This window comes from Lepidothrix coronata, unplaced genomic scaffold (assembly GCF_001604755.1).
Source record: "Lepidothrix coronata isolate B3197 unplaced genomic scaffold, Lepidothrix_coronata-1.0 Scaffold1, whole genome shotgun sequence".
NCBI lineage: Eukaryota > Metazoa > Chordata > Aves > Passeriformes > Pipridae > Lepidothrix > Lepidothrix coronata.
The window spans coordinates 3,792,900-3,820,196 of record NW_016690181.1 but is presented as its reverse complement, the minus strand read 5'-3'; the positions used below and the strand labels follow the sequence as shown (position 1 = coordinate 3,820,196).

Genomic DNA, 27,297 nt, shown 5'->3' with positions numbered 1-27,297 from the left:
CTCGGAGGGGCTGCGTGACGCACACGTGCCGGGGACAGCTGAAGGCGCAGACCCCCGGTCCGGGAAGGCCGGGCCGCTCTTCCCACCCCGGCTGGGGCGCAACACCCACCATCAGGGGCTCCGCCGCCGCCGGCCCGGCCCGGGCCCCCGCCTTCCCGTCGCCGCCCGCCGGGCTCGGGCGCTCCGCGCCGGCGGAACGGAGCGAGCGGGCGGCGGGCGCGCCCGGCCGGTGGCGGCGGCGGGCGGGGCGGAGCCGCGCTCCTCCGGCTGCGGGGCCGCGCTTCCGGCGGGCGGCGGTGCCAGGAGGTGGCCGCGGCGGCAGCAGGTACCGGCACCGGCACCGGCACCGGCGGGGCGGGCGGGAGCTGTGCCCGGGCAGCGCGGCCGGGCCCTTCGTGCAGCACCGGGGCCCGGCGGCCTGTCCCGGTGCTGCCGGGGCGGGGGAGCGGCCCGGCGGCGGGGCTGAGGCTGAGCGGCCCGGGCCCGGGCCCCGAGCCCCGAGCCCGGGCGCTGCCGGGCGCGCCCTGTGCGAGGGCGATGCCGTGCGGTTCGCCCGCCGTGACCGCCCGGCGGGGAGAGCGCGGCTGGTGAAGCGCCGCGGGCACCCGGGCGGGGAGAGATGGGGCCGGGACCCCGCGGGGCGCTGGTCTCTGCTCGGTGCTGGCGGTGCAGGCGCAGCCGGAGCGGGGCACCGGGCCGTGCTGTTGCCTGGTCCCGTCCCGGCGGGGCTGGGGTGGCTGCCCTCCCCGCGGTACACGTCCCACCCCCAGGCAGCTGGCGTGTGCTAGGGGAGCTTGGGGCTTTGTTTTAACAGTGTAAACAGCACATCTGTGAGTCGTGTAGGTGAGTCTTGGGGTTGGGTCAGGGCTCTCCAAGGAGCTCAGTCGAAGGGAATGGGAGAGAACAGATGTGTGGTGGATGCGGTGATGATGATGATGAAGAGAGGTGCAGGGCCCGCGGGGCTGTGTGTGCCCCGCTGCCTCACTTGCTCACCCTGTGTGACGGGTGGGTCCTGCAGGACACTTGAGAGCAGCCTCTGTACTTTGTGCTGCAGCACCAGAGGGAACACTTAAAGAGCTCAGCGCTTTTGCTCTCAGACCCTGCAGAGAACTACTAACGGGAGGTCGACTGCTAGCTGGGATGTGTTTCCAGCGGAACAGAGGTGGCCTTCAGCAAACTGATTGGGATGACTGAAGAAGGAAGGTTGCTCAGTTGAAAAGCTGTTACAATAAAGCAGGACTAAAGAGGTTCCCTGAGCAATAGTATGTCTGTCCTGAGTTATCTGGTCACAGTGAGCCAGACAAAGCTGGTCTGGCTCCTGACCCTTAGGTTCTTTCAGAGTAGTATCAGGGTAGTGATGCTTTCAGTGATGCTCTCAGTGGTATCATCAGTCCTGATGTGAAGGGGGGCTTGGACTGGACTTTTTGGTAGAGTCTTGGTTCTGGAGCTCATTCACTCGAGTACTCCAAAGGTCTATTGCTGAGTAACTGCTCCCCTTTCTTGCAATGTGCTTGATTTTAACACTATAGCAAAGTACAGGGAACTTGATTGGTGTGTACATAAAAACAGACATTTGTGCAAATGAACCGAAACTGGGAGGAGGTGTGGATGGCAGCAGAGTCCGAAAACTAATTCCAGAACTGGGATTGCTTTGTATCTGACCATTGCTTGTTCATCTGGCACAGAAGAGGTCACTTGGGTTTTGGAATTCTTTATTGTAAGTGCAGATCCAGGGTGTGGTAATGTATGCATGGACATATTTTGAAGTGTAGAATTCCTTCTGAATTGATAGTATGTCTGGAAGAAAACAGGAAAAGATAACTACCAAGCACGTGCAGGTTAAAAATAAGTGGTGGAAAAGTGGTGATACTGAAATTGCAGAAAAAAATAGTTTGCTTGAACAGCAGTCACCAAGACGTTCTAGATATAAGTGAACTGTCTTCCCTGGGTAAATTCTGGTGGGATCTCGTATAAGGAATCTCCAGATCAGAATTTGTGTGAAAATTGTATTTTAAAGGGCTGAGTTTTCTCTCCTTCAGCAGAATATGCTGTTCTCCAGCACATCTCTGTTATCAAGAAAGTTAATTTTTATTAGACAGCAAGTGTTCATGTGCAGTATAGGTGCAGAAAATATACTTAAATGCTTGGAAAAAAGGAAAAAGTTGGCTCTTTATAGCCTGGCAGTCAATAAACGCTTCTGACATCAAGTGTGATTCTTTAGTTTTTAAATGTTTGACTAGACTTTTTACTTTTTAAAGCTGGGTATGTAATTTTTCTTACCTTACGATTTGCTATACAGGCTGTACCACTTGCATCTGGTCATGACATTTATGTAAAACAAGTGCAGTTCTTAAATTGAGTTAAACGTGGTGAAATGCTGATGGTTAAGAAAGGTTTAGGCAACAGCACTATCCAGGGCTCTTTTTCCAGTGTGTAGCCTACTAATGACTTCCTTCTTCCACACGGTGCCACACTAAGATTAATTTTATGCTGCAGGGGAAATCCCCCAGTTTAATAATCAACTCTTCTGCCTCTGATCAGGTGCTGCAAGTTGACTGTGAAGCTAAGTGGTGATCCATGTAGGGAAAAGTGAGGACACTTGGCATCTTGCTGTCCCTGTGGCAGTATCGTCACTGCTCTGTGGGAGGATTTGGATTTGGTCCCTAAGCGTTTCAGGACCTTGCTTTGTGGATGGGGTTGCTACTGGGCATCCCCAAGAATCTCACAGGGAAGGCAGCTCAATGAATGGCAGCAATTGAACTTGGGTCTTCTGTCTCCACCAGGGCCGGGAAATCCCTGGGAGCTGGGAATGCCGAGAGGCTGCCCTGATGGGGCATGGATGCTTCCTCAGCATGGGGTGCTGAGCTTTTGGGGCTGCTGAGTTGTCCTGAGAAATGCTTTAAGCTCACTGAGTCATAGGAGTCAATGCCTGCTGTTACCATAGAAATCAGATCAGCTGCCAGGGGTGGGGAGTCCTTGTCCCTTGGCTCCACTGCTGCGTGGTTCCAGCATGAGCTCACAGTGCAAGGGAACCTGATTTCTTGCTCCTTGTCCCATCGAGATCAGAGAAGGTCAGGCAGCTCTTGCAGCCCTCACTACAGGTCAGGGAATAATTTTGCTTGGGTCTTTGCGCTTGCTACAGTGGTCAGGCCCTGTGTGTCTGATGTGGTGTCTTGGTGATCCACAGCCAATATATGTCACACTCTTTCATAATTTGGGAAACATTGCATTTGATTAGCAATAGCTCCCAACCCTTTGGAGCCCCAAAGAGGTGAAAACTGGTTGCAAATGGATGAGTAGCAGATAGGGGAGGACAGCAATGAGCTTGGAGTGATCCAGAGGAAAATGGCAAACACTGAATATCCAATTTTTCCTGTGCTCACAGAACGCATCCCCAAGCTTGGTCACAAGTATAGACCTGAGCATGGATGTGATACACTTTCAAGTGCTCAGTGTCTTACAGGTTTTGGCATTTGTGCTCACGTCTGGGTAACTGTTGCATTGTTTTCTTTGGATAAAGAGACACATTCAAGCTCTAGGAATGGAGGATGCAAAACATCATTGCCCCCTCTCAGTTCTGCTAAAGAAAATAGCTTTACTCTGGATATACTTTTCACACAAAGGCATTGTGCCTCCTCAGATAATTTTTTAACCCTTTGGTCTCCTTGTAATGCAAAATAAGCCTGTCTGTGAAACAGTGTTACAGAGACTCTTGCAGGTGTGAGATGTCATTTGGTTTTTCTACAATTCCTCTTGGCTTGGTGCCTGTTGACCACTGAATTACTGTCCATGAGCAATCCAGATCTTCATAATTGTCCTTTCCAATGTTTCCTTACTTCCAGGATACTGACTTCAGAGGATAACAGCTGTTTCCCCAGGGTTGCCCCTAAGAATTGCAGGTGGTGCTGTATGCTGTACTAGTTCAGTTCCGGCTTTGACGCATCTTCTGCACCAGGTGAGAGTGAGAAATATTTGCAAACAGCAAATGCACTGAGCTTTCTGTTTCTTGGACCCTCTTAATTCTTTGGTCTCCTCAGTATTATGGCATGCTTCGTGAAAAATACTCATTCTGGCAATATGGCTTTAAATGAAAGAGATGATTCCTTGCTGCTTGCTATCATGCTATCAAGGATTTACTGGGTGATGCTGAAAGGAGATGAGGGTTGTGTGTGTATTGTTCTTCATATCTTCCTAACTCAGCCTATGAAATCCTGTTTTAAGAAGCTGTTCACTTCTGTCTTCAGATCCCAGCACACAGAAGCACCCACTTCAGTGTTGTTGAGAGCTCTGTCTCTCCCTTATGGGTAGAAGGAGGGGGAGTGATTCCTGGGAAGGGTTCCAGCACTGGGCCAACTGTGGAAACAGCTGGGCTTTGTGCCAGCCCTTTGGAGGGAGGGAAGCTCAGAGCTGGTACAGTGAGTGTGTCAGGCAGGGGCTGGTGTAGCCTGTCGCCTTCCTCAGCGTCTTGGTGCTGCTTCTGTTACAGGAGAGAAACTACTCTTTACAGGGCTGTGGTCAAGCGGAGACTCCGTAGAGGGTTGGTACAGCTTCTGATGGCCTTTTGATAGCAATTGTCGTGAAAGAATCTGACAGATGTCAGTGCTTCTGGCTTGGAGGAGGAGGAGGAGTTCCTGGATGTAAAGATAAGGAAGTATTTGGGGAAAATAAGTGAGAAGAGGAAGAGCCTCTGTAGGGAGGTAAATTTGTGATCTCTGGCTCTCACCTAACAATCTTTGCAGTCCTTGTTCTAGGCGCTGCAAAATAAACTGTGGTATTTGGGGACCATGGCTACAGATCCACTCTCGGAGCTTCAGGATGACCTGAACTTGGATGATACCAACCAGTCCCTCAGCCAGCTCAAACTGGCCTCCATAGATTGTAAGAACTGGCCAGCAGATGAAGCCCCTGCTTTTCCCAAATCAGGTAAGTATCCTGTTTGTTTGGGATCTGGGTTTCGGCCAAAAAGCAATTATTTGTCCTGCAGCATTGTGGTCATATCTACATATACAGAGAGCCCCAGCTCCATTTAAAAGCTTTATAGACACATTAAACTTGCACCACACCCAAGTGAATCAGCCTTGGTACTGAACAGCACTGAAAAGTGCAGAGCCAGCTGATGTAAATATACTCTTCTCATTTCTGTGCCTGACTACATTTTGGTGCTGACAGTACAAATGAGCTGTAAATCCTTGAGTGTCCTCTGTTACCATGTCTTGCAGGATAGTTTGGCCTTCCAGACTGGAAGGGTCTCGAACTTCCATATAGGAGATGGGGCTGGAGATCTAAGTTGTTGCTCTGAAATCCTGTGCTATGAACTGCTGCCCAAAGACGTCAGGGAAATTAGCTCAAGGGCATACAGGATGGCCATCCACTGAGGGACTGTGTTATGATCCTTCTTCTCTAAAAAGCTGTGATGATGTCCTTACTGTCCTTGGGTTTTGTCTTTCTGAACATTTGCAACATATCTGAACAGTCGTTTGAGAGAGTGTGAGGGATACATATGGACCTCATAGAACTGACAGGACTCTTCTGAAGTCATTGCTGCTCTTGTCCCCTCAGAATTTCAAAAGTGGGTTTTCAAGATGTACAGGTGCATACGTTAGTCCCTCCCATGCATAACTGCCATTTTTTCTCATACCTCTTATCCCTTTTGTACCCCTCACCGAGGTGCTCCAGATCCTTCTTTTAATTGCTTGTTCCTTGTATTTTGTGCAGAGGACTCCAAAGGCTCCCCTGAGCCCGTCACTCACCTGCAATGGGATGATCCCTACTATGATATTGCCAGGCACCACATTGTGGAAGTAGCAGGTAGGGGTCTTTCTGTTTTCTCCTTTAGATGTCTTTGCAGCTAGGCTGAGGGAGGGCCTTTCTAATGGGCTCTGTGGGTATCTGATGTTTGCCTGGCCCACGTGGCAATGAAGGTGGCACTGTAAAGGGAGGGAGCACCAAACTTCTTGAATGTTTGTGATATTTGTAGTTTTCTTTGACCTCATTTAAACTTGCATTCCTTTTTGGCTTTTGCTGTCTTGATTATATTATTAACGGGAGTCAGTTTCTTTTGCTGAATTGTTTTAGATGTGGCCCTTGACTATATCCTGAGCACAAATGTGTTTTTTGCATGATAGTGCCACAGAAATTACCTAGTTAAGCAATACAGCTGTGAGATCCTCAACTGACTCAGTAATCCACAGTAGGTGGCAGCTCTTACATCTGAACAGTCAGAGCTTGCCATCCTGTCCAGAAACAGCACGTACAGAAATCTGAAATAGGGGGAATAGGCCCTTGTTTCATTGCAACGAAAGACCTGATCATTCAGGGTCACAAGCATTTGGATTTTCTCTGTTGTTGTCTTGTCCATATTATTCTATTTATGCTAACCCCTGGTGATTTACTGCTGGGACCTCCATAAGAAAGAGTTTTGGAGTATTTGTTAGGTTGCTGTGGTAAGCCTGAGAGAAAGGTAAGCCCAGTTTATCTTGTGTTCCTTGTTTAAAAACAGACCACCTTTTCAACCTATTGTGACTTGATTCATACTTTCTCCGTGATTATCTATAGCCACCTCCTACCTCTCCCACTGCCACCTCCTACCCTTCCTATTGGCATTTCTCTGTACCTCAGTCCCTGCCCCACATAGGAGTTTGCAGTGAAGCAGAGGCACAATCTGGAGTCCTCCTGATTCAGGGTTGTTCTGCAGCAGGTTTGACCACAAAGGGAAGAGTCTCAGGCACTTTGGTAAGAGAGTTGTCCTGACATTGTTCTTTTCTGGGCAGTTTTCTAGAATGAATTTTCTTTCTCATAATCTCTCATGTTTCATCTTTTGTGGAACAAAATTTTAATGGCAAACTCTAAATATTGTTGTCTTTTGTCTCCTGCTAAGGTTGATAGGCCAGATGTTTAACATTTGGGCCATTATGTCTTAGATTTGCCACAAGTGCTTTCATTTGCGAATGTGCTACTAACCTACTTTTTCGTGGGGCTGGAGTTTCAGGACTGGGATCTGCAGTCTGATCTTTATAGGGCTCTGCACCCTGGTGTCCCTGCTGCTGAAACTGGGAAAATGGTGGAACCCACCATTTCAGTGATAGAGTACTTGGAATGCAAATGGCAGAGGTAACTGGTGTTTCAGGACTCTGGGAATGAGTGAGTTGAATGATACTGATGTTTGCTTCAGACAAAATGCTTAGCAGAGAATTTAGATCAGAGACATTGATAAGACTGGAATGTCAGCCCAAGCCAAGGATATGCTTTGTGTGCTGCCTCCTGACATAAGCCCCACTCTTTCTGTGGGATTTCTGTTCCAAGGTAAGATGATTTTTTTTTTTTTCAGAAGCTCTCTGAATGGAGAGTGGAAGTGTGTCTGAGTGGCTGTTGGAAAGTAGCCATTTGACACCATCTAGGATAGGAAACGAAGAATTATCTAGCTTCCTGAAAAGATTTCAGGGTGGTATGGTGGCTGACTGGGAGCTGTGCCTGCATTCTGAAAGGGATCTCTTCCCTGTCGTGGTTTAAATTTGTATTTCTAGTGAGGTCTCTGTCCCAGTGTCTCTGCATAGTGCAGAAGCAGCTCTGACAAGCTTTGGTTCTTGGCAGTTGCTGGCCAGTTTTCACCAGTAGCTGATGGATCTGAAAGCATGTGATGGTCCCACACACTGAGTGTGGTGTGATTCCTTTCTTGGCGTTGGGAGAGCAAGGAACGCAGCTCCAGAAGGGAGGATTTGCTGTCACATAGTTTTGAGACTTGATGGTCTTTCATCTCCTGGAAGAAGGATTTATGAACTTGATCAAAGGGCCAGAGTTGTAATCTGGGCTCTGGGGTGGAGCTGTTCAGTTTTTTTTGTCAATAATAAATAATTTTAACTGCTAAGAGAATCAGACAGGGTAGTTTTCTCTGTGCTGTTGTTGGAGGCAAACAATCTGGGAAAATCTGGAAAAATCCTATTAGAAAGAGCCTGGAGAATAAAAATCTCTCTGGACAATTAATATGAAGCTGTTTGGATCTGGCTCTGCTGAGAAGTTGTGGTGCTCAGCACCTTCAGGTACAATGAACACTGGCCATGCTGAGCCTGAAACAAAATAGCTCCATCCTAATTCTTTTGTAAATATTACCAAATGGCAGCAGATCAAGGGGAATTTTATCCGTTCTACTGATTTATTAGCTTTCTGTCCCATGTCCTTCCCTGTTCTGCACTTCAGAGCAGAAAACATGGCTAACTCTGTTCCTGCCTGCCCTGAAATATATTCTGGGATGATGCTGCTATTTTGAGACAAAAGCAAAAGGCTGGTTCTCATCCTCGGGCTGAATTCCGTGATCCCAGGGTTATCCTGTGTGGTCAGAAAAGTAATTGTTTCTTGTGGGATGGGTGCATGGTGTTAATAACTTATTGAAAATGTAGTTTTAGTGACAAAAAGTTAGCACACTCATTTTCTAGCTGACCTTAATTTCTGATTGAGTTCAAGGCAGGCTGGATTTGAATATCCTTTAGGCTCTCTGGCCTAAAGAGGGGAAAAAGTACAGAAAAACATTTGGCAGAATATGTTGGGAAATAAGTTTTTGGTTTTGTTTTTCACTTAAAAATAGTGCAGCAGTTTCATGGAGACTCTCCTTTGTGTGCTATGTCCCTGTCTCTTCTGGGGACTGGGATCTTGCTGGAGGAGGCTGTCCATGGGGAAAGAGCAGGCATGTTGTTGCTGTCCCGTGCAGTGGTGTGTTACAGGAAGGTGACAGCAAAAGGCATCCAGGCCACAGTTGAGGGAGTTCTCAGAACTGGAGTATTGTTGGGAATCAGAATATTTTAGTTTTAGGAAACCTTCTTTTGCTTCTGGGATTCAACGCTTTTCCAAAGTAAAAAGGTGGTGCTCTGCTGATCCTTTCAGACCTGCTTTAAGGTGTGTTTCTGGAGTGTTTTACGCAGGCTCTGGAGGGGGTTTCTGTGTGGTTTTGCTCTTCTTAAGTCTGAGTGCCTCTTTTTGTGAGCATTGCAGCAGTGAAATTCATCTTTACACATGGCTGGAACAGAGGAGGTTTGATTTCACTGCACGAATCACTTCTGAAAAGTGTGATTTTTTTCCTTGCTCACATCACAGCATTTGGAGGAAACACAAGTTGTATGGGAAGAGCAGGGCTCATAACAGCTCTGGCAATGTATTCTTTCCTCATTCTACTGCCCAGTCTGAAATACTAGTCTCTTCTTTGTGGTCAATATACAAAGGTATGAGGTTCATCAGCATTCCTACTTTACACAATAACTGGCTTGCTTTCTTTTGGGATGAGTAAACTGGGGGATGTGAATGGCATATGAATTTCTCACTGCCGTGGGAGGCTGCAAGTTGGTGTATCAGTGTTCAGGAAAGAGGCCTTCACTGTTTACTCCAGCTGTGTAAGTAATCCCTGCCCAGTGATTTCAAAGCTTTGCTGAAGCTCAGAGCATATTTCTGCTACGTTTTGTGGGAAGTCTGGTGCGTCACACCATTAATTGTCAGTCTGCAGGGCTGCCCTCGCAGATAAGGTGTGCTGCTAGTGTGTGTAGGACCTGTGATTGAAGTGGGAAAACAAGATGGAGAGCTAGGAGTGTACCTTCTTGCATGTTACTAGATTGAAACTGCAATTTCAGCAGTGAATATATTTTCAATGGTGAATCTGGTACCAAACCTACCCAAAAAAACCATTTTGGCTGGCTGTTGGCTGCAGGTACCAAAGCTGTAACTAGTGCTGATGATTTGCTGTTGGTGATTGACATCAATCTTGGAGCAACAGTAGCTGTTGTTTCTCTAGGTAGGCAAAGGTAGAAGTGGCAGACAGAACTTGTATTGAAGGTGTGTTGCAATGTGTCTTTGGTGGCTAATGGACTCAGCAAAGGCCCAGTAGTAAAGGATAACAAGGGTCCTTTTCCCTTCCAGTATGGTACATGATTATTGGCTCCATTAATACAGGCTGCCTGCATTTCTGCTGCTTTTGGATGTAATTTCTGGCTTTGACCTTTTGTTTGTTTGGTTGGTTTAAGAATATTTGTATGATACAAAATTATGAGTTCCCTCTGTAGAATTGAGCCCATCCAAAGCAAGCCCAGCTTGTGTAACACATTTTAATGTACAAGATCAAGGGAAGGGAGAGTATCTAAGGAATGTTAAGTTTCTAAGGGAGACTGAGGGAATGGAGAATTTCTTCCTAGAGCCCTGCTCTGATCAGGCTCTTGTCTTGATAGGCCCATGTGAGTCAGTTGAGTATATAGCTGTGAGAGATGGAAAGGGGCTGGGTGTGACAATAAATGCCTTTGTAGACTTCTCCCTGCCCAGAGAAACCTTTTATTCCTTTTTTTTTTTTTCTAATTGGCAGTTTATTTTTTTATTCAGAATCTACTAAACTTTTTTTTTTTTAAAGCTGTGGGTGTGTTAAGATATAAATTGTCCCATCTTCAGGTTATTAGTGAAATTTAGCTTCTTGCAAAACAGTCTGTGGGATGTGGTATTCATATGGTATGATGCTGTTCTCTGTACTCTTCTGAAGTTGTTCAGAGGACTTGACATTCAGAATTAATTGCAATTAACCCTTTTAAAAGTGGCAGTAGAGCAGTTGCCATTTTGGTGGCAGGGGAAGTGTAACAGTAAGGGCCAGAAATTTGACTGTGATTGTAAGAATTAGGTGCAAATTCAAGAAAGAAATTTGGGAATCAGAGATTGCTGTTATTGCCTCTAACTGTTAGATTAGGTTGCTTTGGAGAGGAGCACTGGGGAAAGATGAAATGGAAGGAGGTTGTCTGCTGCAAGACAGGAGGTAAATGCATCCCAGTGGCAATCTGGCCAGACTCTGAGACTTTACACTCAAGATTACTTTCTGGGAAAGGGTGCGAAGCTTGGCTTGCTGTAACTTTTTTTCTGTTCCTCCAGACCAGGGTGCACTTGATGGGGCCCAACCAGGTAGGTAGATTTTTTGTGGCATTAACATTTGGTTCTGTAGATCATGGTATTCCTTTAGCATGACCATGGCCTGTAGCTGGACTGTCTCAGGGGAGCCCAAACTTTGCTCAGCCTTAGGCTGCACTGGCAACTTCTCAGGAGTCCAAAGGCTGCACAAAATTGTCGTCTGAGGGCTGCACCTCTGCCTCGGGCACAGCAGAATCATCTGAGCCAAATTTGGCGTGTGTGCTTTTACTTTGGGCACTTTGGGGCTCATGGGTCTTAGTGTAAATCCTGTTCCTCTCCTGTCATGGTGGTGGCCTGCTTGGACCAGTTCAGTTTGAACTCCAGTTTACCTTGTTATCATGTGTGCTTTGGAAGTTCATAGGATTGCTTCCTATTCCTTCACATGATGTGCTGCTGCACTCATGTGCTAAGCAGCTGGCACTTAAACTGGATTCTCTATCTGAAAGCAACTGTTATCTATTTCTTCTCCATTTGGCTGCAGAGATGTTGTGTTTTGGTAATTTGTTCACCCGAAGCTGTGCTAGACTGCCCTGTGCTTGCTGAGCATTTGTTAATACTCTCCGGACTTCAGTCCTAAGCCTTAAGAATTTGGCTGCCGGTGCTTTCATGCTTCTCAATGTAGATAAACCTTCTTTTGGTGTGAAATTCTTTCTGCTAAGACCTTCACACAGTCCATGGAGATGCTGATTCTCACTTCCTCATTATGTGGACTCTTCTCCCACATTTTGTATGTTCTCAAACATCCTCCCATTTTGCATTCTTTAGTTTGACCCTCTGATATACTTTTTTGTCAGTTAAAGCTATATTCACTTGGTAAGGCTTTCTGATTCTGGCAGTGAATTTGGATATTGGGACTATCTATGTGGAAGATGTCATGTATTAAAATAATTCTACTTTGAGCTCCTTACCTTCTTTTCCTGCAGGGCTAAATGCACTCTGGAATTCAATAGGCAACTAAAGTCTTCTATACTTAAACATTTCCCAGCTGTGCCATAAGCTTGGCAGGAACCTGAAATTACATTAGATACATTTTTTTACTGACAGTGGCTCTGATAAACATCCTAAGCTTTGTGAAACTTGTGTAGCGAAGTCCCAGTATTCTGTAGTGATGCCCTCTCCTTGACTCTGAACTCTGTTAACTTTGCTGTTTTACCAGTAACACAAGCTTTTGGTGGCAAGTTTTATCCATCTGCATCCTCTCAGCATCAAAGTACCAGGCTATTTGAATCTTTCATCGAGGTGGGCACTCAACTGAGGTTACCTGATGAAGGCTGGAGTGAGCAGGATCTCTGTACAGCAGTTAAGCTGCCTGCAGTCATGGCATAAAGGCTAACGGATATACTTCAGGATATATAACAGATATATTTCTATTTACCTAGAAATACATAACAGGATTGCAAGCCAGGAATGTATTTTCTGCGTTTGCTGTGCAGATTCATTTAGTAGAGTCCTGTCTCAGGACAGTACGGCTATCTTGATTTGAATTTCTGCTGTGACAGGTTTTATTGCTGCAGGTGTCAACATAAAACAGTAGCCTCAGTATTTAAACTTTGGCCCTTTTAGGAGTTTGGCCCTGCACTGATGGCTTGGAAACATAGCAATGATTTTCCTTGCCCCTTGTCTCAGAAGTGCCTTGGAAACGCTGCTCTTTGGGCAAGAGGAAAACTGATTTGGAGCCTTCAAAACACTATAACAATGTTCAGGAGAATTAGCATGTCCGTCAGTGCTACAAGTTAACATCTTTTTAGATGAGCAGCTGTCTTGTCTGGAGAGGCTTTTCATATTGGCTACTGTCTTGCTCTTTGTTGTTAAAAGAAAAATAATCTGCATTGCGTCCTACAGAAAGGTAGTTTAATTCCAGTGTGGATTGAAAATATTGCAAAGTTGGGGTGCTCTGTGAATACTAATGGATATAGTTGCTTCTTTGTTGTTTTATTGTTAACTATTAAGCATTCCTCATCTGGGAGAGATAGGAGCCTGAGAAGCTGAGTGATTATTTCATGGTCTGTAGTTGTGTTTAATGGAAACTCGAGCTATTTGCAATTGCAAACAAGGGGTGAAAACCTAGATACCTAAGATTAATATTGCAAACAGGAAAGAAATAGTACAAGGGATGGAGCATCTGGGAAAGATCAAACCTGATAAGAATCTGTTCTGTAGGAGGCAGAGAGGCCACCTGCAGGCAGTTTCCTTCAACAGCCAAGAATGCATGGAATGGGCTTTAGGTTCTTGTTTGTAAACTGGAACAACTGATTGTTCAGCTTTGATGCTGAATTTTGAATTTTGTCATGTCTGGAAGAACCAGACTGGTCAGATATATGTCAAGTGAAAACAAGATTGGCAGTTGGTTGTTTTGAAAGTTTCTCTGTTGACAGGCTGAGCTCAGTGTGATGAAACTGGAGCAAAACCCAGAATTTGGTAGTGGGCATGCTGGTTCCTTTGTAGGTCTCATGCATAAATTCATTCTGATTTGGAAGGCAAAACAGGCCACTCCTTTTTCAGTCATCCAGGGGACTATAGATTATCTTTTGATGTACTCAATCCTGGAAATTGTCCAGGGGAAACATGCCATCTCCCCTTTGGCAGAATCATGGATTGTCTGTTTATTCTTTACCAGCAATCTCAGACCTTTTCACCAAGGCTATATAAGGAACAAAATTCTTGACTTTGCGTAGGCCCTGCCATAAGCTTTTATGCAATTCCGGAGAAAGTTGTTTAAGCTACGTGGTTCCTGACTTGTGACTTGTCAGGTCTGGAAATCAGTGCCCAGGAGCCTGAGATGAGTGTGTGGCCACACACAACGTGGCATGAACATGGTGCTGTACTGAATGCTACAAAGGCCTGCCTTGATAAAGCTTGCAGTCTGCTTCTGGCCCTCAGACCATCCACTCTGGCTTGAAATGCAGCCTCTCAATTAACTGAAGATAGCACCTGTTCTGAATTTAGCATAGAGCTGTGTTCTGTAAAGATCTTTTGTCTTTCTGACCATTCTCTTTCATCACTATAAAACTCAACAGATTCTCAAATGCTACTGTCTTCTTGGTGCTCTGTGCAGGCAGAGCACCCTTTGTCCTCCAGACAGAGACATACGAGTTGCTCAAGACCAATGGGAAGAGTCACAATGTGCCGTATTCCTTGCCCAGGACTTTGTATCCTGCACTTAGTTTTATAGACAGCTTAAGTACATTAGACCCGGCCCTAAAGCTCATAGCAACCTACCAAGAAACTCTGGGCTAGGCAGAGAGTGGGCTACCATGGGATATGCAATGTGATGTTGGTCTTGTGGCCTGGCTGTGACTGTATCTGGTTGTTCCAGATGAGCCTTGCATCACTCTCTCCTAGTCCTGCATTCTGGGTCATTCGTCCTCCCTAATTGCCCCTTATCTCCGCATGTGTATGTCAATGTGATGGCCTATGCCACCCTTTTCCTGGTCTGTACCTAGTGCTGCCTCAGTGTCCTTAGCTTTTGTAGAATTTCTGGCTTGTGTGCATCAGTAAATTCTGTCTCTTGTGTTGTCTGGTGAATGACTTGAATATGGGACTTGTGAGGAAAAAATAAAAGTGAACAAGTAACAAGAGAATCTGTTCTTCTGGCCAAGATGGGGGTAAAAGAGGGTTAGCGGCATCTTAATGTCATGGCTGGTATGTGTGAGTTCTCTGGCTGCAATTTGCAGCACCAAGTGCTCACCTGTTACTAACAGGCAGTGTTCCCAGAAATAAGGTTTGCTGTTCCGAGATCTCAGTTGCTCAATGGCAAGTGTAGCCAAGCAGTAGTTGAGGGCCAGAGCCTATGCAAAGGTAAGAAAATGGCTGCATGCTCTGAATGTTGTAAATGCACATGGGGAAAAGGATTTATTTTGAGAGGAATGAGGTACTGAAGGTCTGGCCTGCATAAATATCGATCTTTGCTGCTTTTCTGTGCTGTGGTCTGTATGAGATAGTTGTGCCATAGGGGAGGAAGGAGTGTGTTGTTGAGTATAACCTCAGTAGTCTCTTACACTGTTCCACTCTCTGTTTGACAAGAAAACACAGCTTTCAGAGCAGGGTGAGTAGCTAAAAAGATGAGATGACTTTAGTCTTTAACCCTTCACTCTAAAGGAACCAGTTCATCTCCACTGCTGCTAAAAAGCAAGTCATCCTTGTAGAAATGGATTGGGTGTTGTGTCTGGGAGAGAATCAGACTTTCCCTCAAACTCTGTATGTTCTTACTTATCTAAATTTCTAATTCCCTGAGCATGTTTGCTAAGCTTGGCCATGCGCATCTGCTTGGGTTTTGTTCATGGGACCGAGATCTCTGCTGCCAGAAGTCCACTGAGGTTTAAGACTTGCTTTGGGGAAAACTTAGCTTGTTGTCTGAAGCCTCAAGTGGTGGCTGGGAGTGTCCTCCCTGAGATGAGAGTGCTTAATTTGGCTCCAGTGTAATGGGGGCTGTTTTCTGCTTGCCTTTACAAAGAATGCTTTGTTGTGCCGCACTTTGCAGCTCCTTCTGGCTCAGGCTGGGAAAATATCTCTGTGGATGGAAAAATCTAGGAAGCAGTGAAGAGTTTACTTTACAATCCCCTTGGAGAATCCAGCAGCCCTATTCGGTCCATCTGTAGAAGAGGCTTATGATGATGCTTGTTCCTCATCTCTAGGATGTGACTGGGACTGCTCTTTCTCTAGGAATTTCTTGGTTTCCAGAGTATGAAATGGCTTGTATTTTGCGTGCAGGACTAAGCTTCAGGTGAAGCAAGAAACAGATGCACCAGACTCTAAGCAGTTAATCTGGGACTATGTGCAGGATGGAAGGAGTGGTTATTGTGCCTGTGAGGGGCAGTTTTCCCTGTGCCTCCCTGGATATATGCATCAGGAACAGTGCCCAGGGACAGTTTTGCAGGTTTAATGCTCTGAGCACTCTGCTTTGTACTTGCCTCCATCTCTATGTGCCCCGAGGCATCCTGGCTTCCAGTGTTTTTCTCCTTTCAGGGCTGGAGCAGGGATTCTGTTCTCCATTCTCACTGTTGACTTGCCTGGCCCTTGGTGTTCTGGTTTCTGCTTCCATACTAGTCCCATGTAACTGCTGAAAATCAGGTTTAGCTTTGCTGGCAGCTGTGGCAAACCAGCCTTCTGCCTTGTTATGGTGGTTTCTCATTCTTTCTTCACCCCTTGCTGCCAAGACCACAATGCAGTCCTTAAACTCTGTGTAATCTCTGGCATTTCATCTGCAGGTGATGACAAATATGGAAGAAAAGTAGTTTTGTTCAGTGCCTGCCGGATGCCCCCAAGTCATCAGCTAGATCACGTGAAACTGCTGGGGTGAGTAGTGTCTTAGTAGGCTGCTGTTAACTTCTTAAACCTGACCTAATTCTTAGGTGCTGGATTCTTGGGGCCAGCTCTGTCAGCAGTAGCTTCTTTAGCTGGATATGTCCTCCCATGTGCTTACCTCCATTGCTGGGGATGCAATGAGTCCCAAAGGAAAAACCTTTCTGTAGCAGAGCACGAAGCGAGTTCAGCAGTTGTCTCTTCTCAGGTACCTGAAATTCACACTGGACCAGTATGTGGAGAGTGATTACACACTGGTGTACCTGCACCATGGCCTGACCAGTGAGAACAAGCCATCCCTGAGCTGGCTGCGGGATGCCTACAGGGAATTTGATCGCAAGTGAGTAAGGCTGCAGCAAGCAAGGATATAACATGCTGTTCTGTAGCCTAACATAGATGATCTTCCCTAGGCTCCCTGTGTAGCTTGGTGATCACAATTTACTATCACTTAATCCCCTGCTTATAGAGGTGGATTGTTGTTCAATGCAGGCTGAATCATGGGATAAAAAGCTCCTTCTGTAGTTACATCCTTTAGGCCAACAGGCAAGCAGCAAAACCAGGACCTGGTGCAAGTGCGTCAGCTCCATGGTGTAATTGTTGCTTCCTGGTGAGGCTGCTCATGCTTTTCGGTGAATCTTGGAATACAGCAGAGCATGCCCTTAGGCTGCTGAGTGGCCTGACACAGCTACAAAGCATGGGAGAGCAGAGGCCATGGGTGCTGGGGAGTGGTGAGGCTCAGTGCAAAAGGAACGGAGCAGCCAGGGTGCCTTAATCTTGTGGAAAGGTTGTTTCCTCTGCTTAAAGTGCAGCTCATCGTTACTGGACTTCTCTTGGCAGGTACAAGAAGAACATCAAAGCCTTGTATATTGTACACCCAACCATGTTCATCAAGACCCTGCTGATTCTCTTTAAGCCTCTGATCAGGTAGGAAGCACTATAGGAGGCTCACCCATATCCTCGCTCTATGGGGGAACAGTGGAGCATTCTCTGTTGGGCACAAGATGAGCCCAGGCTGCCAAGCCTACCCTGGAGTCTCTCACCTTATGCTATCTCCTCCTGTTTCTGAGGTCAGAAATATTCAGACACCAGAAGTACCACTTCAGGAACCTCTACAGAGTTTGCAGCTCTGTGCTGCTCCTTTTCTATCCAGCCAAGCAGAAGTGCTGCTAGTAATGGAAAAGGAAGTGAGAACATCAGTCCAAATTACATTTAATTAATTGTGTTGCTGACTTTGTAACTCTGTAAAATAATTGACACCAAAACTTTCTCAAGGCTAGTCTTCTGGAAGAAGAAATCCAGAGTTTTAAGAAGTCTGCTACTGCTAGGGCCTCTAATGTGACTTGGAAAGTCTTAGCATCTCCTGGTAAAATAGGTGGAGTTGGAGAGCTGTGTGGGTGATATCTCTGCTGCTTGGCCATATGTGCCCCTTTGCCCCATTGATATCCCTTGCAGACCCCTGCTCTCCTTTCCTGTAAGAAATCAGTTCTGTTACTGGATTTCCTGATTCCTCACATACCTACCTTTCTCTTGTTTTTCAGCTTTAAATTTGGACGAAAGATTTTTTATGTGAATTACCTTAGCGAGCTGGAGGAGTATGTGAAGCTGGAACAGTTGGGAATCCCAAGCCAAGTGCTGAAGTGAGAATACTGCCTGTCTCCCACTTGCTTCGGGCTCTGTGAGAGGGAACTTTTCTGGAGGAGTGGCAAGAGGAGGAAGAGATTGTTCCACTCAGGCAGTGATTTTGGAGAGAGTGTTGACAAATTGCTTTGAAGACTGTTGTTTCTCTCCATACTCCTTCCTGTGTGTCCTTGGCTCCAGTGCCCAGTTCTGTCTTTGGGTTAAAAATCCTCCTCCAGTGGAGCACCAATCCTGCCTCTCCCACTCACCCCTTGGGGACTTTCTGCAAGATGCTGACTAACACTGACCTGGAGCTCATGGTGTGCATCTGCTGTGTCTTGACACCTGCTTAGCTCACTCTGCACAGTTCAGCTTGTCTTTGGGGCTTCCCAAAGTTGCCATAATCTCAGTCCTACCGGATTGATTCCCTGTCCCATACACACATTCACATTTGTCTCATCACATCCAGTGCTATCCTTGCCTCCTGCCCACGCTGTCATCCTCAGCTCCTCCAACTCCTGATTTAGGATAGCTGCTCCTTTCTCCCTGCTTTTTTTTCTGGCAACCAGATGTTTGTTCTTATGCTCCAGAGGTGCCTGTCCTGTTTTTGCATAGGTAGAATCAACCATATTAGGCTGGAGCATTTACCAGTGGGTGTGCAGTACTGGGTTCATGCACTTTCTGGGAGCTGGAGTGGCTTTTTACTAGTCTGTGTTTTGCTACAGATATGATGAATACCTGAGATCCCTGCAGAAACCTTTACAAGTGCCCCAGAAGCCAACACCCCCACGCCCACCGCTGCCAAACCAGCAGTTTGGAGTCTCGCTCCAGCAGTGAGTATCTGTGGACTGTGTTGCTTTTGCCCTGCCTTGCTTGATGAGAGGTCACTGTATTTATAACAGAACAGCAACAAAAATGGCTGTGAAATTTTTTGCAGTTCAGACTTCCTACAAAACTTTAATCATTTTCCTGAGGAACTCCATGCTCATGTCCAGATCCTGACTGACTCAGTTCAATTCCACTCGCTTGATCCTCAGGTTAGATTGTTTCTGCAGCTAAGGGTCACTAAGGGAAGAGCAAAATAAGGGCCATGGGGACAGCTTTATGGCACTAGAAACTTCCTTTTAAGCATAGCAAGTCTGTAGGAGGCTGATGGAGGTGTGTTTAGGACTGTGCTGTTTTGATTGAGCAGTACTGCAGATCTGTTTCTTAATTTTTTTCCATATCTATTTTAAAAGCACTTCTATTCACCCTTGTACTGAATCCCACTCCCAATTCCTGCACGGTGACACAGGCAAACACAGACACTGGCAAGGGCTAGTGATACTGAGTAAGTGTTGAAGGTATTTTTAACTTTGAGTGTGATTTTGCCTCCCTGAGGAATGAGGAGGAGCCAGTACTGTGTAGCCAGACAGAACCTCCAAGGCAATCTGGGAACACATTCCCCAGCTTCAATACATTTCCAAATGGTATTTCCCGTGGTGCTGTGTGCCTGAGCTTGTTAGTAGCCTCAGAAAGGGGAACAGCTCCATGCTATTGAGTGGCCTGGACAATCGAATGTAAGGGTGGCAGTGAACACCTTGGCATCACTAGGTTTTCCCTGACAGCCATCATGTTGATAAATCTCCTGTCACAGGAGTAGGGTGGCTAAAGTTATTTCTGTCATGTCACCTGCTTTCTGCCCTTGCTCCTATGGGGAAAGAAAAAAGAAGCTTAACCCTTTTCACCTGATTCATAACTAGCAGCCTTACCTTCTGGGAAACCCTTTGCCCTGGCACCTAGAGGCTATAATTTTTACAGGAGATAGAAAAATGTTCCTGTGGTCTAGTAATGAGCTCATACTTCCTCCATTGAATGATGTAGCATGATGGGTGAAGAGGATAGAAGGCTGAATAATGGCTGAACCAAGGACTGGGATAGCAAGATCCTATGTGGTACAGCTTGTGTGGGCAACTTCAAGACTTGGGGGCTGCATGCAGGGTGCGGAGGACCAGTCATATGTAACCTTTTGTCTCTTGCCACAGTCTCAGGGAGAAGAGCCCTGATCAGTCTCCTGTTCCTCTGGTGGTCAGAGACACTATTGCTCATTTGCAGGAGCATGGTAAGTGTTTGGGGAAAGCTGCAGCCCCTCTCAGTTCCATGTCAGTGACCTCTCCTCCACCCAAGCTCCCATCAAGAATGTGGTAGGATAAAGAAAAACAGCAGTCTAGAATAAAGTGTAAAGCCTGAACTAGGTGAGTTAGCCTTCAAGAGAGATTGTGCAGGGCTTAGGAGACCTCTTTCTTCCAGGAGTCCATACTCCCACTTGTATAAGAGTAGCAAAATGCTCCTTGTATCCTCTGTCTGGTAGTGGAAGCAGAAAGAATTGCCGTACTCTAAGAAACGGACATGTTGACATCTGCCTGAATACCCCAAAGCATGGATTTATAATTGTTAAGGCCAGCATTTTTGAGACTTTCACATGGCTGATCTTTCTCACTTCACAGCTCTTGCTACAGAGGGAATTTTCCGGAGATCAGCAAATACACAGGTTGTCAAGGAGGTCCAGCAAAAATACAACATGGGTAAGTGCCCAAACACATCAGAGCCCCTCTCATTCCCTAACTACTACTGTCCAACTGGAACTGTGTTGGAACTAGTCCATCATGGATCCACTTTTTCTCTGATAGGTCTGTAGGCGAGGTCTCATCTCAGGGTATGACCTGAGTTGCAAGGGAGAAGCATCTGATACTTCTGCTGTGTGGAAAGCATATTCTTTCCCACTCATGTTCCCTTACTGTCCTTTTTTTATTCCTGAAAGTTTCCCTGTTTCTTGGGGTGGCTATACCATCCTAGTAGTCTGGTTATACTGGAGGGACTGAAGATGACCAGGAAGAAATTTGGTCATGTTTCATTTGATGACTCCTAAAGATGTAGTGCTGGATTCAGCATTGCCTTGCATATGACTTTGGGATACATTTTTCCACTCTGCTAGAAGACACAGTACTTCGGTTTTCTGTTCTTTAAAATACTCCTTCCCTAGTTCTGGACTCTGACCAGCATGTCCCATCATTTGATGGAAGTTGTGCTTTTTCCATTGGGCACTGAGTCTCTGCTCTACTTTCTCAGGTGTGCCTGTAGATTTCCAGCAGTATGAAGATGTCCATCTCCCCGCTGTGATTCTCAAGACTTTCTTGAGGGAGCTACCTGAGCCCCTTCTCACTTTTGGCCTCTACAGCCATGTTGTCAGCTTCCAGAGTGAGTTGTAACAAGTGTGCTATTCCCTGAATGTTGTGCTGGCTAAGGGCAAAGATATCTTCGGGGGGGCATGCTTGGGATACCCTGTGATTGCAAACAGGGCTTTTATAAGGATAAGTACTGAGGATTCCTCATGGACCTGCTTGTCCTGTCTCTCTTGATTTTTAGGTGTGGAGGAGGTGAATCGTGTGGATGTTGTTCGCAGAACACTCCAGACTTTGCCAGAAGAAAACTACGAAGTGCTCCGTTTACTGATAGCCTTCCTGGTGCAGGTGAGCTATTCCAAAAGTGAGCAGTTACATACTAGTTCAGTTGCCAGTGCATTGCATCAGCTTTTTGACAGCCTGCTCTCTCTTTTCCTCTGAGAGGAAAAGCTAGGGAATTGCCTTTCTTTACCTTACATTCTTCTTATACAAAGATCAAGAATGATCATGATGAACTAGCCTAAGCAGTTGCTTCTCATGACGCTGAGAGGTGCAAGCAGGCCTTAAGCCTAAGAGGTACAGTGTGGTCTGTACCAGGGAGGCTGAAAGCTCCCCAGGGTGGAGGTAGAACTGCAAAATACCTGAGTAAAAAAGGGGTCTCAGATCTGCCTTACAGAACTTTCTGCTGCCAAGGAAGGCACCACAAGGCTATTCTAGCAAGAGGGAAGATCATGATCTCGACTTGCAGAGATATTGGCTGACAGTGCTCTTGGTTCTGTTATAATATGGCCTGGTCAGCTTTTCTCCTCTCATTTGCCCTGGGAGTCTGTCAGCTCTGGCTTTGGGGAGAGTAGAGGGCAGCTGCTGGGCTGTTCTGTAGGATTCACAATGGTCTCTTTCCTTCTCACATAGGTCTCTGCTCACAGTGACAGAAACAAGATGACAAATGCCAACCTGGCAGTTGTGTTTGGCCCAAATCTGCTGTGGGCCAAAGATGTAGCCATCACTCTAAAAGCCATCAACCCCATCAATACCTTTACCAAATTCCTGCTGGACCACCAGAAGGAGCTGTTTGAGGATGCAGAGGCCTGAATCCAGGCCAGCCCACACCAGCACACTGTGCCCACCTTCCCCCTTCTTTATCTTGGAGCTGTGACCAAGCTGTCTCCAGTACAAAGGGACCATTGATTCTCTGGGTGATGAGCAGAGTGAGGGCTGTGGAGATGGTGGTGAAAGTGTGCAAGTAAGTGTGCAGGAGACCTACAGCTCCGATGAGCAGGGGAGCTGGTCTCCCAGCTGCTGAGTGTGGAGTCGTAACCCACCTGTGCAGCTCCTCCAGGGCTCATCACCAGTCTGCTGCCCTATCAGATGACCTACCTTCCTTTCTTCCTTCCCCTACATGCAGTTTTTTGCCCTCCTGGTCCCTTCCTCAGCAAAGGTCTTTTTTGTTTAAGCTCCCCATAGCCCCAGCTCACCTCCCCTGCCTCAGCTGGGCTGCCTGGGCTAGGGCAGGCTTGCTGGGTTTTGTGACAGAGACATTCTTACTGCGAGTGCCATCTCTCAGCACTAAATGTGCATCCTTGCCTTTCACCAGAGGCACCTAAAGCAGGGAAGGGAGCCAGCAGTCCTTGTGCTTCAGGTAGCAGCATGTCCTGCACTTGCAAACACCACTCTGTACCCCCAGCTTTTGGCAGGCAAGTGAAGAACAGGTTCACAGCAATGGGCTTTATTACCTGTCAGACTCCAAAACAATGAAGGTGAATTTAGCCCAAAGCCCAACCTCTCTGGAGTCCCCATCCGCTCCAGATACTATTCAGTGTTTGCTGGTGTAGTGGATAATAATGCCTCCCATAGCTACCCAGCTCAGGCATGTTTGTCCTTCCAGCAGCAATTCCGGCCTGGCTGTGTGGAGGTGCTGGCTAGGGCCCTTTGACAGCTGGTGAGTCTGAATGGCAGGGAGCAAGTGCCCTGGTGGCCTGTCCCAGCAGCAGCACAAGGCCTCTTCTCCCTCTGGCTTGTGTATCTGTGCTGACTGGCATGGACCACCTTGAGATGTATTTTTGAGCAGAACTTTCCCCAGCACAATGTAACAGAGAGCATGGCCTTGAGGGAAGGTCTGGGGACTGGGGCCTACCTTCACCCTGGAGTGCACCAGGCCTGGATTACAAACTTCTGCCCAGGTGCTGAGCGCTCACGTGCCAAAGCTGTGAGGGAACAGCTATTCCATGCCAAGGGCCTTTGCCCTGTCTCCTCAATTCATACTTTCCTTCCTACCATAAAAGCCTGGTCAGATGCATCCTGTATGCCCTTAGCACAGCTGGAGAGATCGGGTAGCCCACAAGGCAGGCTCAGAGTGGAGTGGTCCTGGCACCATCCCAGAGCAGCTGCAATACTGTTATGGCATCGCTGTTGGTTTTGGGTTGCAGCATTGCTGTTATCTGAGCTAAAAGAGATCCCTCTCCTTAGCCTGGGTCTCTCAGGGTTTTAGGAGGGAGCTTCTAGCCTTACTTCACTGGTGTGATGTATCTTTATATCTTGTGCCCTGCATGCCTGGGCCAGCCCTCCCTGCTGCATCTGGCCTCAGGGACAAATCTTTTGGACCAAGCAGAACTGGTTTTTAAAAAGCTACTGGATGCTAAATAGAATTTGCTATTTCATAATATTTTAGCCTGCTTATAAATACTGACCAAAGGTTGGTGCCCCTGTTGTAATCAAAATAAGTGACATTTGTCACAGGAATTAAGAAGATTGCTCTTTTTGCTAAGCTCTGGAATGGGAATGGGTGCAAACATAGGCAGCTCTGCAAGGCAGCACAGGTCCAGCCAGCTGTCTTGGAGGAGGCACACCAACATGTGGGTGGGAACAGTGAGGAAGAAACTGAGCATTACTAAGACTAGAGTAAGAGATGTTCTAGGATAGGACTGGATCTGATTTATTATAGATACTGGGAGATTTTTCCCTAAGGATGCTACAAGGGACTTCCAAGTCTCTCTTCCAAGAGTAGGAGCCTTCCTTGTTTGGCCAGGATATGAATTGTTTCATCCTGAACAATTCACAGCAGTAACCAAATAAATGTTTTGGAGGTAGAGATAATCTGCTCCTAATCCACCTGTGGTCTCTCCTACAGTAAATTAGCACAGCTGACGTGTTGTGGAGGAGTAATCTCTTGAGGGGGACAGTGTGGAAAGAGGTGTACTTGCCCCAGTGTTTAAGGGGCAAGGCTGCAGAGGCTGAGGGAGCCCAGTTCAGCCCCTCTTTCCCTGCAGGCACCCTGCTCTGTGTAGGCTTTGGTATGGGGAGAGGGAGATTTGGTGCTCTGACTGTATCGGCAGCTGATGCTGGCCTCACCTCCATCTCCCTATGGGAAAGGCAAACCCAACTAACTTCCCCTGCAACAAACAAGCCCAAGCTCAGCAACTTGGAATCAAAGTGCCTGTGTGCTGGGGCATAAGGCCTTGGCCCTATGCGCTCCCTGGGGAAGGTGGCACGTTCCAGCCCTGCAGAGTAGCAAGGACTGTTCCCTGCCTAGTAGCCAGGGGAGCAGTCCTGGAGTAGCTCCTGCCTAGAGGGAGAGCAGGGATTGCTGCTAGTGTCTGAGTTCTGGCTGGAGTTTGGTGGTTTATTTTGGGGTGGTTTTTTTGGATTTTTTTTTTTTAGTGAATTCTTGAAATAACATTTCCTTTTTTAGCAAAACAGAGACTGGTGTATCCCCTGCAGGCAGGGATAAAAGCCTGCTCCAGTTCAGTGCCTGGTGGGAGCAGATTTGGAGAGTGTTCAGGAACTGCTACTGCTCATGGTGGGAAAGTGCTTGCAAATCCTGGAAGGGACACAGTGTAAATATCCCCTTTCCTCTGCTGCTCCTTGTGCTGGAGTTGCTGAGGGCTCTGGAGCAGGCACAGTAACCAGAGTTGCTTTTGCTTCTGCAATCTGTTCTCCTGAATGCCTTGTATTGAAATATCCCTCCTGTGACTTGAGCAAGGAACTGGCCTGGGCCTGCCTACAGCCTTTGCTGGGTGGGTGGTCACCAGAGCCTGCACCTGCCAAGGCCAGGGGCTTAAATTCCCTCCCCACCTGGTCACCTTCCTCACACAGGCAGGGTGCTGGCTGGGCTGGGGTTCTCTGCCTTGTATAGGTGGGAGGCAGTATCTGATTAGGTGCTGGTCTGTGTTGGTTTTCTCCTTGCTGTAAGCTGTCCTAGGGTCTCTTCCCTGGCTCTTTCAGGTTAGCTATTAGCCATTTCTCCCTGTGGGGGTATTTGTTCTGCACCAACCTTCTGCTTTTAGCACCTAGAACATTCCCCTTTGCTAAGCCTCCTGCTGTCTTAATGGCCTTCGATCACTCCTTGGCCCAAGCTATGTATTGGCACCAGAGCTTCTTGGTGGTGCAGGGGGTCGGGGGCCATCTGGATGCCTTGTGGCAATGTTTGCTAACTCGAGAGAGAGCTGAGGGCCAGTTTGGTCCCAGTTTCCTCTTTATGCACAGGGGCTCCTGTGTGAAATTTTTGGCTTTGCTTTTGTTGCTGATATTCCCTGCCTTCTTTTTTGTTAATGTTCGTCAGGTGCAGGCCTGGGGTTTTCACAGTTCAGATTGTTTATATTCTGCTAATCTGCACCAATCTTATATTTCACAGTTTGCACTTTTTGTATTTCAATAAAAATTAAAATGTAATCCCAGATCCAGGTGTGTCTGTCAAGTGGCAGCAGCTGTGGCACATCTACAAGAAACAGAAGTAAGGCTGGCTATGCTGCCAGCCACAACCATGCTGATAGGGAGGAAAGAGAGTATGAAATGCCTACTATGTGAGTAACTCTGGGAAGAAATACTAGTTTGCAGGAGCCTCAGGCTGGAAACAGAGTTCAAACAAAATGAATTATTGTAAAGTTGGCTCTTTCCTGAACAGGGCTGCGCTTCCATGTTACCGTCTCCCTGTCATGATGAACAATCTGCCCAGGATTGCCCTTTCCAAGAGGCAGACCCAGCAGTTACACAGGTTATGGTATCACCAGGTGCCAAGTGGGAGCCACCTGCAGGCTTTCCAGTTAGGATTAGCTGGCTAAGTTTATCCTGTGGCCAGGTAATATGTGCAGCACATGTCTGCACCTTCTCATCTCAATATACGTGGATTACTAACTCCTCAATGTACAACAGTCTGGTCAGGACCACTGCACTCCACCCCTTGATCACATACAGTTAACTATCTTTTCCTAGACTCTCTTAATTTGCTGGTAAATTTACATCAGTAAGCTTTTTTGTTAGAAGCCAAGAATTAGGACTAGAATAGAGAGTGCTGAAGCTAAAAGCATCAGCATCAGGCAGTAGCCTGAGCGCTGGCTACTGGCCTTGTCAGGATGATGTGTTAATGCTGATGTCAACCCTTACATTTCTAAAAATGTGCTGCTTTTCAGCTTTTATTGTTGATAAACCATTCAATTAAAGGCTTCCCTGTGTTGCCATTTCTCGTTCTGCATGTTGACACTGGCCCCTGTAAATGGGGCTGTGGGGGTTAATATGCTGACTACACAGTGAGATCACAAACCTCCTGAGTGCAGCAGTTGGTCCAGTTTCTGGGCTTGGTCACGGTGACCTGCCTGTCACTGTGCTGCAGCAACATCTGCTCCGGCCTCAGAGGAGCTGCAGAGCAGGTGCATCTGTCCCTGACAGGGATCTGACATTGGCAGGACCTATGCTAAGTGCAGTCACATGGGCAGTACTGAACACAGTGTAAACACCACTGCAACTGGACATGTTTTCATGAGTAGCTGCCCTGTGGCCTTATGGATATTATTTTGAGAACATTTTTCTTTTTATAATAGCATACAATAGGCTCATAAGGGGAGGGCATTTAATTGTTCCTGACTTTGGTGATTAATCCTACTTCTGTGGCTGTTTGCTTTTTCACCTATTTGCTGATGGTTTTTCCAGTCCCTTGTCTTATTAGTGATGTGGTGAAAAGGATGGATACTGAAGGCCCTGTAGTAAAAGTCAGATCCCAGAAGGTGGTTTCTGTGAGTTTGCCAGCAGTTTATCTCCCCTCACTCTACAGTGTCTTTCGTAAGTGCATGAAATGACATTCATAAAAACACACAGATATACAAGCATGTACTCTAGACTGATCGGTAAGGTTGCAGTGGGATACTCCAGTTTACTGCGTTATCTCCTGAAGATGTAAGAAAAGATTGCTTTTAATAGTTACCCTTGTACCCCAAGCTGGAATATTTCCTGTCATAGAAGCTTCCAATATACACAGTCTTTTTTTTTTCCATTCCTGCCATTTTATCCACTTTGTCTTTTTTATAAT

The 27,297-nt window shown here is 46.8% G+C and overlaps 1 protein-coding gene across 4 annotated transcripts; it reads left to right on the top strand.

Annotated features, from left to right (window-relative positions):
* Positions 1 to 277: 277 nt before the first annotated feature.
* Positions 278 to 25,672, top strand: ARHGAP1 (Rho GTPase activating protein 1). 4 transcript variants are annotated; one of them, XM_017808190.1, is made up of 15 exons: positions 278 to 325; positions 3,843 to 3,955; positions 4,740 to 4,923; positions 5,716 to 5,808; positions 10,885 to 10,914; positions 16,128 to 16,215; positions 16,430 to 16,561; positions 17,059 to 17,145; positions 17,760 to 17,858; positions 18,564 to 18,671; positions 19,863 to 19,939; positions 20,325 to 20,402; positions 20,947 to 21,075; positions 21,244 to 21,347; positions 21,912 to 25,672. In XM_017808190.1, exons 3-15 carry the CDS (start codon positions 4,785 to 4,787, stop codon positions 22,089 to 22,091), a joined length of 1,344 nt encoding a protein of 447 aa, XP_017663679.1. In that variant the 5' UTR covers positions 278 to 325; positions 3,843 to 3,955; positions 4,740 to 4,784; the 3' UTR covers positions 22,092 to 25,672. The 4 variants fall into 4 exon arrangements, with proteins under 4 accessions (XP_017663679.1, XP_017663660.1, XP_017663650.1 ...); XM_017808171.1 differs by lacking the exon at positions 10,885 to 10,914 and having other exon boundaries at positions 4,752 to 4,923; XM_017808161.1 differs by lacking the exon at positions 10,885 to 10,914.
* Positions 25,673 to 27,297: the final 1,625 nt, after the last annotated feature.

Excerpts from the sequence above, each read along its gene's own strand:
- ARHGAP1 (XM_017808190.1), top strand. The coding sequence starts at position 4,785 with ATGGCTACAGATCCACTCTCGGAGCTTCAGGATGACCTGAACTTGGAT. Across the intron at positions 16,562-17,058 it reads TACAGGGAATTTGATCGCAA|GTACAAGAAGAACATCAAAG; the intron begins GTGAGTAAGGCT and ends TTCTCTTGGCAG. Across the intron at positions 18,672-19,862 it reads TTTGGAGTCTCGCTCCAGCA|TCTCAGGGAGAAGAGCCCTG; the intron begins GTGAGTATCTGT and ends CTCTTGCCACAG.